The 13,267-nt window shown below is 38.4% G+C and overlaps 1 protein-coding gene across 1 annotated transcript in view; it reads left to right on the top strand.

Annotated features, from left to right (window-relative positions):
• UBR3 (ubiquitin protein ligase E3 component n-recognin 3) overlaps positions 1–13,267 on the top strand; it is a gene marked incomplete at both ends in the record, with an annotated part of 174,804 nt that overhangs the window by 31,034 nt on the left and 130,503 nt on the right. The window contains 1 exon segment of the mRNA XM_080689213.1: positions 11,147–11,213. Coding sequence (XP_080545339.1) covers positions 11,147–11,213 — 67 coding nt within the window.

Here is a 13,267-nt window from a genome sequence, read left to right as displayed (position 1 = left end):
TTTTTTTCTGGTGGTACTGGGGTCCTGGAAGCCCTTCTACCTCCAGGCTACACTCCCAGACCTATTTTTTTTAGGTATTTTTATTTGGAAACAGGGTCTCTTAAGCCAGCGCGGCTGGCTTCGAACCTGCACGATCCTCCTGTCTCCACCTCCCAAGCGCGGGGATTACAAGCATGCACCGCCACTCCTGGCTTACTTTTGGATTTAATTAATAATGAAGATATAACATTGATTCTTTGCTAGTGTCTTTTTGTTTTGTGTTGTCTATCTTATTTCTGCTGTTTATTTTTCTTCTTTCTTTTTTGGTGTGGTATTGGGCATTGAATCCATAGGCATTCTAGTTCTGAGCTATATCCCCAGCTCTTTTTATTTTTTATTTTGAAATAGGTCTAATTAAGGTTCTGAGGGCCTCTCTAAGTTGCTAAGGCTGGCTTCTAGTCTGCACACTTTCTGTCTTAGCCTCCTAAGTATTGGAATTACAGGGGTGTGCTCTCTCTCTCTTTTTTTTTTTTTGGTGGTACTGGAGTTTCTGGAAACCCTTCTACCTCCGGGCTACACTCCCAGACACCTATTTTTTATATTTTTATTTGGAAACAGGGTCTCTTAAGTCAGCAAGGCCGGCTTTGAACCTGCGCGATCCTCCTGTCTCTGCCTCCCAAGTGCGGGGATTACAAGCGTGAGCCACCATGCCTGGCTAGGGGTGTGCTTTCATGACCTGCCTTTTGTTTTTTATTTCATGATAAGAAACACTATTCTTTCACTTTCATGTAGGACTATTGGCCTACATGGAAAAAAAAATTCCTTTGGGGGCTAGGTATAATAAACAAGAGGTTTATTAATTGAGTTTTATTCTGACTGATTTAGAAAGAAATAGAAGATATTCTACCACCTACACAAAAATGAATGGCATTATTATTGTTGTTGTTGTGATGATGATGATGATGATGATGATGATGATGATGATGATACTGTGGATGGAACCTAGGAACATTCTATTTCTGAGCTACACCCCCAGCCTTATTTTTTATTCTTTATTTTGAAACAGGGTCTTACTATGTTGCATAGGGCCTCACTAAGTAGCTGAGGTTGGCCACACACTTGCACTTGTACTTTCTTTTTTTTATTATTAATTTTTTAATTGGTGCATTGTATTTATACATCATAATGGGGTAAAAACCTTGTGTGGGCATAAATGCATATATCACCCAGCCAGCCCCCACCCAGTCCCCACCTCCCTCCCTCCCCATCCCTCCCTCCCATGCTTGGTTTAGTGTTTGACTTAGATATGAATAAGTACATCATATACTTTAAAGCGTTTCCCTCTCCCCACCTCCATCCCCGCAGTTAGGTTGTCTTATTTGCTCCTCTATAGGATCTCTATTTTCACCTGGAGTTCCTCCTATGACCCCATTCACCCTAGCTTTCACATATTAGGGAAAGCATCCGATTCCTTACTTTTTGTGACTGACTAATCTCACTTAGCATAATGTCCTCAAGATCCATCCATTTCCCTGAAAATACCACAATTGTATTTTTTTTTATGGCTGAGTAAATTTCCATTGTGTACATATCCCACAGTTTTGTAATCCATTCATCTGTTGATGGACATCTTGGCTGGTTCCACAGTTTGGCTATGGTGAATTGTGCAGCTATGAACATAGATACACATGCATTAGTTTGCACTTGAACTTTCAATCCTGTCTCAGCCTCCCAAGTACTGGGATTACAAACATATGCCACAACACCCGGCTCTAATGGCATTATTATTTTATTTTATTTTTTGCGGGTCTGGGGATGGAACCCAGGGGCATTCTACCTCCGAGCTACACCCCTGCCCTATTTTTTATTCTTTATTTTGAAACAGGGTCTCACTAAGTTGCAGAGGGCCTCATTAAGTAGCTGAGGCTCTCCGCAAACCATGATCCTCCAGTCTCAGCCTCCCGAATGCTAGGATTACAAGTGTGTGCCACCATGCCTGGCTAATGGCATTATTATTTAAATTTATGTTGTACTTTTATTTTTTCAAAGCATTTTTACATATATTATTTAAAATGATTAAAAAAGCAAGAATTTAATAAGGAATGGAATATAGATTTAGGAGGACAGATGAAGGGATTAGGTAGATAGAAAGATAACTGTCATTTAAAATTTTAGCCGGGCATGGTGGCGCATACTTGTAATCCCTGCTCTTGGGAGGCGGAGACAGGAGGATCGTGCTGGTTGGGAGCCAGCTGTGCTGGCTTAAGAGACCCTGTTTCCAAATAAAAAATATAAAAAAATAGGTCTGGGAGTGTAGTCCGGAGGTAGAAGGGCTTCCAGGAACCCCAGTACCACCAAAAAAAAAAAAAATAAATAAAATTTTCATTAACCTGGGCGTGGTAGTGCATGCTTGTAATCCCAGCGCTTGAGAGGCTGAGACAGGAGGATTGCATAGGTTCAAAGCCAGCCTCAGCTACTTAGCGAGGCCCTCTGCAACTTAGTGAGACCCTGTTTCCAAATAAAATATAAAATAGGGCTGGGGGTATAGCCCAGAGGTAGAAAAGCCCCTGGGTTCCACCCTTCAGTACCACCAATTAATAAATAAATACAATTTTCATTAAGGTTTTTAAAGCCATTTTTTTGGGGGGGGAACTATAGGAACAAATGACATGTTTACTTTAGCATTTGTATTTGAAATATAATGAACAGTGGATATGGCTTAAGAATTAGAGTTTTTACAGCTTTATCATATGTGACCATGGAATACTAAGCAAACTCTTTTCATTATTGTTCCTATAATTCAACAAGTGGAATTTCTATACCTTAACCACTTAAGACTATAGGATATTAAGCAAACCCTTTTTGTGATTTCATTCTTATAATTCAACAGATTTTAAGTAAAGGAAGATAGGATAAAAAGAGGACAATAACACATTAATTACTATTATATATAGAGAGATAATTGTAACAATTTAAAAAATATTAAGGTGGATAGCTTAGTACTCAGCATGTACAAAAAGGCCATTGGCTGGCTTCATCTCCAGTACCATAAAACAATTTTTTTTTTAAGTTAGAATTTTGAATTGGGAGAGACTCTAGATGTAATCTAATCCATCCACTTCATTTTAAAAATGAAAATTTGACACTTTCTTTTATCAGTAGCAAGATATCTTTCTATTTTGCAATTTTCTTTGAATGAGCCATATGGAGTACAAGTTGTGTCAGGTTTTTATCTTTGCTGTCCCTAGAGTTACAGAACGTTATGTACTCAGCAGTGCTATTTTTACACATTGCATTCTTCATACTATTACTTCTTATTTCTTTGTATAGTACATATGAAATAAAATATTATTTGTGTTTATGGTACTAGAAAGAATGAAATTAAGGGTACATCTTATCTTTATGAAGTATTTTAAGATTAAATTTATGTCTTTTGTAACCAGCAGATAATCCAATTTAAAATAATATTATCTTCAGTATTATATGTTAGTGGGTCTAATTAAACGTTTATCAGAAAAAATAGGATCTTTTAGTTAAGGAACTTTTCAAGAAAAGATTATATTCACTATAGTAATTTTCCATTAGCAATGTCTATTTATCTGTGTTCAGTGACCAGATTATTAATCTCTGTGACTTTGTGGTACATAGCTATTGATACAAATTAAATAAGTTATATTTCTCCTATGAAACTATTACCATGTGAATGTCAATTGTGAACAAATTGAAAATAGTTTGAGGAAGCATTTAGCTTCAGTCCTGCTATTGAGAGAGAACCGTTGTTTATCAGTTTTGCTTGTTTTACTTGTAGTCGTTTTTTTTTCCTGCATACTCTGATTTGATTGATAAATTATCATTAGCAAAATAAGTTGCTGTGTTGCCGGGCGTGGTGGCGCATGCTTCTAATCCCCGCGCTTGGGAGGTGGAGACAGGAGGATCGTGCTGGTTTGGAGCCAGCCACGCTGGCTTAAGAGGCACTGTTTCCACATAAAAAAGTTAAAAAATAGGTCTGGGAGTGTAGCCCGTGGGAGTGTATCCTGGAGGTAGAAGGGCTTCCAGGAACCCCTGTACCACCACACACAAAAAAATTTGCTGTGTAGATATGTTCTGAGTATTCTTGTCTTTATTCAAGACAGAATCCAAATGAACATGTAAATTAATTTGCTATAACTTGAAACAAAGATAGGATTACTAAAATTGAAAATTATCCAGGCATGGTGGCGCACGCTTGTAATTACCCCGCACTTGGGAGGCTGAGACAGGAGGATCGCTCAGGTTCGAAGCCAGCCTCAGCTGGCTTAAGAGGCACTGTTTCCAAATAAAATATAAAATAGTTCTGGGAGTGTAGCCTGGAGGTAGAAGGCCCCTGGTTCCATCCCCAGTACCACAAAATAAATAAATAAATAAATAAATAAATAAATAAATAGAAAATTGAAGATTTTGGGGGTAAAAGAATAGGCAAAATAAAAAAGAATTTTAACTTTCAAGGTTTAAGGTTAAATTTTACTTTGTTTTTTCATAAATTACATTAATGGTGAGGGGTGAGATGGGGAATCATATAAACTTTTGGTGGGAAAGACCTTAGAAATATCTAATATATTTCTTTTCCAGTACAGGAATTGATTTTACAACATTCCTGACAGTTGGTAAGCCTTTCTCTAAACACTTCCAATGGTAGGAAGCTTACCTAGTTCATGGGCAACTTGTTCCTTTGATAGTGCTAATCACTAGGAAATTCTTGGTATTGTTTTAGAAATTGTAACTTTCACATATTTCTTCTTATTCTCTAGAGACTTTTATTTTTACTTCCGTATGGTACTCCTTTAAATATCTGCCATTAATTATTTAATGTTCTCTGTTGTATATAGCTTTTTCTTTTTATCTGTGTAGTAAATTAATTTCCTTTAAAAATCTGTGGTCCGATCAGTACATAGCAACGTGTCACCTTTTTTTTTTGGTGATATTGAGGATAGAACCCAGGGACATTCTACCTCCAAGCTACACACCCAGCCCTATTTTTTTATTCTTTATTTTGAAACAAGTTCTCACTAGATGTGGAGGACCTCACTAAGTAGCTGAGGCTGTCCTTGAACCTCAGTCCTCCTGTCTCAGCCTCCCAAGTACTGGGATTACAAGTATGTGCCACCAAGCTGGCCACGAGTCATCTTTTGATAAGTATCCTGTGCCTTCATTTAGTCTGGAGGTGGTTTTCTTTTTTTTTTTTTTTGTCTTCTAGCAGCTATCTTAAACTGTTGGCAGGAGCCACACTGGTCAAATGGAATGCCTACGGTCTCCCCTTTTCCCCCTAGTTTATAGCTGACAGGTTAGAGCAACCTTCCTCCTTTGTACTTGTAAAGTTGGCTTAAAGTCTCATTTCACAGTGGCTTACTTAAACCCTTTAAGTTTTGTTTTATTGTTCTAAGTCTTTCAAGATCTCCTTTGGATTTTATTTTTGAAACCTGATACATTAAATATTCCTTCTAGCTTTGTATATTCTGTATTCACAGCTGTGAATTTACCTGACTTCTTTGTAATGGAGCTTACATTTTTCATTTTTCTAGTAAACCCATCAAATAAAGAATGGTTAATTGAGTTGAAAAACCATGTGTAGATTTTGCACACTGGTAGTTGAATCTGTTTTTTCTTTTTTTTTTTTGACTCAGGTATAATTGTCTCTTATCTAAAATAATTTGGACCTATGTCCATATTTTGTGCTGGAAACACGTGTAGCAGTGGTGCCTACTTCCCTGCCCAGGAATAATCAAGGTCTGGAAAGGATTTCTCAGGGCTCTGTGGATGCTAAGTTGGGATTGTACTCATTTTATACCCTCTCATCAGTTAGACCACCTACTTTTCCCAGCATCCTATACTGCTTCCATATGGGTAAATTATGAGAACCTCAGCTCCCTGTCATGAATTTGGAGTGGTGGGAAATTGTGTATATGCTATTTGTTTTGCTTCCAACCTCCTTAATAGCCTGAAATACCTACCATGGACAGTTGTTCTTGTTTGTTAATTGTTTTCTCAAAATAAAAATATATTTGTAATAGATTACATAGCATTGATTCATTATCTTGGACAGATTGTTGCAGTTAGGATGGGAAATCAAACTGGTATTTAAAAAAATTAATAATTAAAAAATATAACCCATTCATTGTTGAATAAATATATAAATATTAACAAATAAGTGGTCTATAACTGTTGCTTAAATGTTACTCACTATACACATCTATATTTTAACAGAATTTATACATAATATGGTTTCATGCTGTACATGTTCCTCTCTGCCTCGTTTTTCTCATTAATGATAGTTTTAAGTATTTGTAATGAATATATTAACAGTTTCAGTATATTATCAGTACTTAAATGGTTTCATTTTCCGTATTTTATCCTACATAAGCATATTTTTCTCACTTTTAATACTTTCTGAATGTTATCTGGTCACAATGAATATAGAGTTCTAGCATTGTTTCTTTTTTCCTTATAGGTGTGCTATAATTTTTTACCTTAATCTTCCTCTGTTGGAAGCCAAGGATTGTTTTCTTTTGTTATTATAAGTAACATTGTGGTAAATAGTTATGCATTTGGTTCTACTCCATTGTCTCATTTCTTTAGTATAAACTTTTAGAACTGGAATATCTCTGTCAAATGTAAATATACTTTAAAGACGTGGCATGAGCTGGGCATGGTGGCGCATGCTTGTAATCCCAGCATTTGGGAGGCTGAGACTGGAGGATCCTGGTTTGCGGACAGCCTCAGCTACTCAGTGAGGCCCTCTGCAACTTAGTGAGACCCTGTTTCAAAATAAAGAATAGAAAAAAAGAAGGCAAGAGGTGTAGCTCGGAGGTAGAATGTCCCTGGGTTCCATTCCCAGACCTGCAAAAAAAGGAAAAAAACAAAACAAAAAATAAAAAATAAAAACAACAACAACAACCAAACAACCCGCCCCCAAAAACCCCCCAAAACTTGGCATAAATGTTGTCAACTTGCCATTTAGGAAATCATACTACCATATACTCTACCATATACTTTTACCATCAATATGCAAGAGTACCTATTTTCCTACTAGCTCAGTTGGAGATAATCCATCTTCCTAGCTGTATTTGATATCAGTCAGATGTTACATTCAACTCAGTGGTCCATGTCTTCAGATTTTTGTCTTTGTGCCTTCTCATGTCTCATGTCTCTTCCTCTCTCCCCCTCCTTCTCTCTCTTTATCATGCATGTGCTCTTTCTCTTTTTTGTGGTGGTAGGCATCAAACCCAGGGCCTCATGCATGATAGGTAAGTGATCTACCACTGAGGCGCCTCCCCCCAACCCTATGTCATGTTTTTACTTCTGGGCATGATTTTCCCTTTCTTTGCTTGGCCAATTTTACTTGTCTTTTTTTTTTTTTTTTTCTGGTACTGGGGATGGAACCCAGGGGCATTCTACCTCTGAGCTACACCCCCAGCCCTATTTATTTTTTATTTTTTATTTTGAAACAGGATCTAACTGAGTTGCAAAGGGCCTCACTAAGTTGTAGCTGAGGCTGTCCTCAAACCATGATTCTCCTGTCTCAGCCTCCCAAATGCTGGGATTACAAGCATGTGCCACAACCCCAGGCAATTTACTTGTTTTTTTTTAATTTTAATTTTTTTTATTTTGTACTGAGGGTGAAACCCAGGTCCTTTTCTACCTCTGGGCCATACTCCCAGACCTATTTTATATTTTATTTGGAAACAGGGTCTCACTAAGTTGCTGAAAGCCTCACTAAGTAGCTGAGGTTGGCTTCAAACCTGTGCAATTCTCCAGTCTTAGCCTCCCAAGTGTGGGGAATACAAGCGTGTGCCACCATGCCCGGCTATTTACTTGTTTTTTAAGACTATAAAAATAAGGTCGGGAAACTTGTAGAACTTCATGTTGTCATGACTATCATTTGATCAAGGATACTCTTACATAGGAAGTTTATTTATTTATTCTGTGGTATTGGGGAGTGAACCCAGAGTCATTCTACCACTGAAACCAGGCCCCCATTTTTGTGGTAGTGGGGATTGAACCCAGGGGTATTCTCCCTGTGAACTATACCTCAGCCCTGGTTCTTTTTCTTTTTTTTCTTTTTTTTTTTTTTGGCAGGTCTGGGGATGAAACCCAGGGGCATTCAGCCTCTGAGCTATACCCCCTGCCCTATTTTTTATTCTTTCTTTCTTTCTTTTTTTTTTTTTTTGGTGGTACTGTACTAGGGTTCCTCAAAACCCTTCTACCTCGGCTACACTCCCAGACCTATTTTATATTTTTTAAATTTGGATACCGGGTCTCTTAAGCCAGTGAGGCTGGCTTTGAACCTGTGCGATCCTCCTGTCTCCGCCTCCCAAGCGCGGGGATTACAAGCGTGCGCCACCACGCTCAGCTTTCATTTTTTATTTTGAAACTAGGTCTCACTGAGTTTTAGAGGGCCTCACTCAGTAGCTGAGGCTGTCGTGAACCATGATCCTCTGGTCTCACCCTTCCGAATGCTGGGATTATAAGCGTGCGCCACCATGCCCGGCCTGTTCCTTATTTTGAAGCAGGGTCTTACTAAGGTTGTGGAGAACCTCTCTATGTTGCAGAGGCTGGTCATGACCTGCTATCCTTCTGTTTCAGCCTATTTACTGGGGTTGTAAGTGTGCACCATCACACCCAGTGGTGCTTTTTTGGTTTTTGTTTTGAAACAGGCTCTCACTAGGGTGCTGAGAGTCTTGCTAAATTGCCGAAGCTGGTCTTGAATGTGTAATCCTTCTGTTTCAGTCTTCCAAGTGCTGGATTTATAGGGGGTGTACCATTCCTGGCTTGGAAGTTAATTTTTGAAATTCGTGATGTGATTCTAACCTAGGACATGGCATATTTTTTCCAAGTTTGCTTTTTGTCTCAACTCTGAGAGAACAGTTTTATAAACAGCTATTAGTTGAAATCTTGAACTTCTGACACTTCTGGTCCTGAAGCATGATATTTGCATTTTGTGTGCATTTTCCATCTTTTAAGGCTCCACATTTCCTTTTGGTGGATTTCTCCAGGAGCAAGTTGAGAGTTGTGGAGGAGAAGGAGAGAGTAATTTAATTGTTAGTCCTGACTGCTGCCAGGTTTATGATTCTAGAGGCCTGGCAAGTATATGGTTCTAGCGTTCTGGCAAGGGCTGTGGATAAAAGGAAGGGGATATTGAAATGCTCAGTAAATGCTGAATGACTAAGTGGTAGCTCTGGAAAGCCTCAGAGAATGGTCCTGAGGACTTTTGCTGGACTTGACAGAAACCAGTTAAATGCTTTGATGTATGTAGGCCAAGGAATTTACTCCAGTGTTATAGTGCTATAGCGTGAAACTCAGACTACTTTTCTTTGGAGATTTGATTAGCTCTAGTTGAGAAACTATCTGGAAATTTATACTATGGTTCTAACCTGCCATCAACATCATTGTTATCACAGCTAGTGTATGCCAAAATACTATCACACATCTTAAAATACTAGTTGGTTCATATACATTTGAAAAAGAGAAAAAAGATTTCAGTATAATGTGGAATTTGGTTAGGAGAGCTAAAATAGTGGGATAGAATAACCTTTAGCTAGAGAAGAAAAAACTCTGAGTTCTACTATGAAGGTAGCAGGAATCTTTCTAGCAATATTTTAAGAAAATTAGAAAGGAGCACCTATACTTAGGGCTCCCTCCTCAATAGGTGCACCCACGGCTTTACGTAGGTCCCACTGCGACAGGCTCCTGCCTTCGCTTCTCTTCCCTGAGCACTGTCTTAACTGTCCAGTAGTGTTCCCATTCTGTTTTGTTCTGTCAGCATTCTCTGAGCAGCCTTATATCATGCCAAGATACTTGTTTGGGTATACAGATGATCTCCCAGGTATCAGCTGTTGTTTTTGTTACTTTACTGGTAATAAACTGGAATAGGTTGTCATTTGCCCCTCATTGTTATATTTATTTATTTATTTTATTAATTCTTTTTTGCGGGTTTGGGGATGGAACCCAGGGGCATTCGACCTCCAAGCTACACCCCTTGCCCTATTTTTTATTCTTTATTTTGAAACCGGGTCTCACTAAGTTGCCAAGGGCCTCACCAAGTAGCTGAGGCTGTCTGTGAACCGCCATCCTTCAGTCTCAGCCTCCCGAATGCTGGGATGATAAGTGTGCACCACCATGCCCGGCCATTGTTATTTTTAGTGTGGTGTTTTCCTGGAATGTATGCATTGTTTGTGAGCAGAAATGCTTGTATTTCCTTCTTGAAATTTTTCCCGAGGCATATTTTAATTTATTATTAATATTTTTAAACTCTCGACTCCAACTTCTGCAATGTGGTACTTATTTTTCAGAGTTTAATTTCTTTTTTTTCTTTATTTATTTTCAAGCTATACCTCAGACCTATTTTATTTGGAAATTAGGCCTTGCCAAGTTGCTGAAAGCCTCACTGAGATGCCGTGGTTGGCTTTGAAACCGAGATCCTCCTGCCTCAGATTCCCAAGTCCTGGGATTACAGTGTGGGCCACCGTACCTGGCAGATTTGATCTCTTGAACTCATTTTGTCTCAGATTCTTAGAAGCCTTTCTTCTCCTCATTGTTCTAATCCTCTTCTCCTTCCTTTCTTCTTGTGATAAACTCTTCCTCCATTCCCTTGACTTCTTTGTGTAATTAATGTTTTATATATATATATGATGAGGAAAACTCTTATTATGGAATTTTTGGGTGCATAAGAGTCTTTCATTTGAAGTACAGGTTAAGCTTAAGAGCTTTTGTATTTTAATAGTAAGGATATTTCACTATATATTCTAATATAAAGTATTAATATTAAAAATATTTTTTATGATACCAGGGATTGAACCCACAGACACACTATGTCTGAGCTACAACCCCAGAACCTCCATCCTATTTTTATTTTGAAACAGGGTGTAAGTTGTTGAGAGTCTCAGTAAGTTGTTGAGGCTGGCTATAAACCTGTAATCCTCTTGTTTCAGTCTCCTGAGTATTGGGATTATAGTTGTGTTCTACCATGCCCAGCATTTTTTATTATAGCCAATATATAAAAGTGAAACATGTTGAATAATAGTCTGTAATCATGCATATATTATGTTCAACTATTTTAGCACATTTATATTTATTAAAATGTTTACATATATGAATATAACTGTATATGATTCTGATTTTTGTTTCCCTCCAGGAGGATCAGGATGGGAGTCAAGGCCTGGGAAAGAGAAAGAGAGTAAAACTAAGCAGTGGCACCAAAGGTATTTATATTCTATTTTTTCCTTGCATAAAATGCTCCAAAATAGCTTAATCTCTAAGAATATACTTGATTGACTAGATACAGTGACATCAAAACTGTTTGGCGGGAAATCATGGTGGCACACACTTGTAATTCCAGCATCTGGGAGGCTGAGAATAGAGGATCATGGTTCGTGGACAGCCTTAGCTACTTAGGCCCTTTGCAACTCAGTGAGTGAGACCCTGTTTCAAAATAATGAATAAAAAATTAGGGCTGGGGGTGTTGCTCGGAAGTAGAATGCCCTGGGTTCCATCCCTAGTACCGTTAAAAAAAAAAATAAATAAATCTCATGATGGAGAAAGTATTGTTCAAAAGTGGTTGTGGGAACCACAAAAGCAAGGAAAACACTATTGTCATTTAGTTCATTGTTTTTATTATAAAATTTGCATTATTATACTTGAGTTAAAAATTGTCTTTTCATTGAGTGATTGATTTGGGTTTACTGTAAACTTTTAGTTTGGTTTATATCTTTTTATAATCTGGAGTATACAATTAGTAGAGTGAAAAGGAAAGCACAGAAGAGGATGGTGGGAGTGGGAGGAGATACAGAGACAGTGAGAATGAATGAAGAGCACTTTTTTGTGGTACTGGGGATTGAACTCAGGGGCCTTCTACCTCTGAGCTATACACCTAGCCCTATTTTTTATCCTATTTATTTATTTAGTGGTGCTGGGGATTGAACCCAGAAGCATTTTATCTCTGAGCTATACCCCAAAGCCCTAGTTTTTATTTTATTTATTTATTTATTTTTGTGTGTGTGTGGTACTTGGGGTTGAACCCAGAGGCTTTCTACCTCCAGGATATACTCCCAGACCTATTTTATATTTTATTTAGAAACAGGGTCTCAATAACCGTTGCTGAGAGCCTCACTAAGTAGCTGAGGCTGGCTTTGATCCTCCTGTCTCAGCCTCCCAAGCGCAGGGATTACAAGCCCCGCTTTTATTCTTTATTTTGAAATAGTATTTCACTAAGTTGCAGAGGGCCTCACTAAGTAGCTGAGGCTGGCTACAAACCTGCCATCCTCCTGTCTCATCCTACTAAGTATTGGAATTACAAGGCTGAGGTTAATTAATGGAAAAGCTACATTTGAATCTGTATACATATGAATATAACATTGTTAACCTGGACACTCAGTATTAGGGGGCACCAAGTATTGTGTGAATATCTGCCATTGTCAACATGATCCACATTATGATGTGAGACCATAGTGCACCAATGAATAAAAACATTCTCAAATAAAAAGAATATGACTTAAGCTAGTTTAGACATTGTTAAAAGTCATGACAAGATGTTCTTTTTTTTTTTTGTGATACTGGGGATGGAACCCAGGGACATTTTTACCTCTGAGTGACACCTCCAGCCCTAATTTTTTATTCTTTTTATTTTTTGGTGGTACTGGGTATGGAACCCAGAGGCTTTTCTACCTCCATACTACACTCCCAGACCTATTTTATATTTTATTTGGAAACAGGGTCTCACTAAGTTGCTGAGCCACTGAGGCTGGCTTCCAACCTGTGTGATCCTCCTGTCTCAGCCTCCCAGGTGCTAGGATTACAAGCATGTGCCACCATGTCCAGCTATTCTGTATTTTTGGTGGTACTGGGGGTGGAACCCAGAGGCTTTCTACCTCCTGGCTATACTCCCATATTTTTTTTTTTTTATATTTTATTTGGAAACAGCATCTCAATAAGTTGCTGAAAGCTTCACTAAGTAGCTGAGGCTGGCTTCGAACCCGTGTGATCCTTCTGTCTCAGCCTCCCAAGCGCGGGGATTACAAGCATGTGCCACCACGCCCGGCTATTCTTTATTTTTGAAACAGGGTTTCACTGAGTTGTAAGGGGTCTCACTAAGTAGCTGTGGCTGCCCATGAACCGCAATCCTCTGGTCTCTGCCTCCTGAATGCTGGGATTACAAGTGTGTGCCACCACACCTAGCCCTCATGGCAAGATTTAAAAAGTACACAGATATATATAACTGACAGAAAATTTCTTTTAAAAAATACTTATATTAATGCAT

The sequence above is a fragment of the Muscardinus avellanarius genome (genome assembly GCF_963383645.1).
Source record: "Muscardinus avellanarius genome assembly, chromosome: 2".
Lineage (NCBI taxonomy): Eukaryota > Metazoa > Chordata > Mammalia > Rodentia > Gliridae > Muscardinus > Muscardinus avellanarius.
This window is presented reverse-complemented; position numbering and strand designations above follow the sequence as displayed.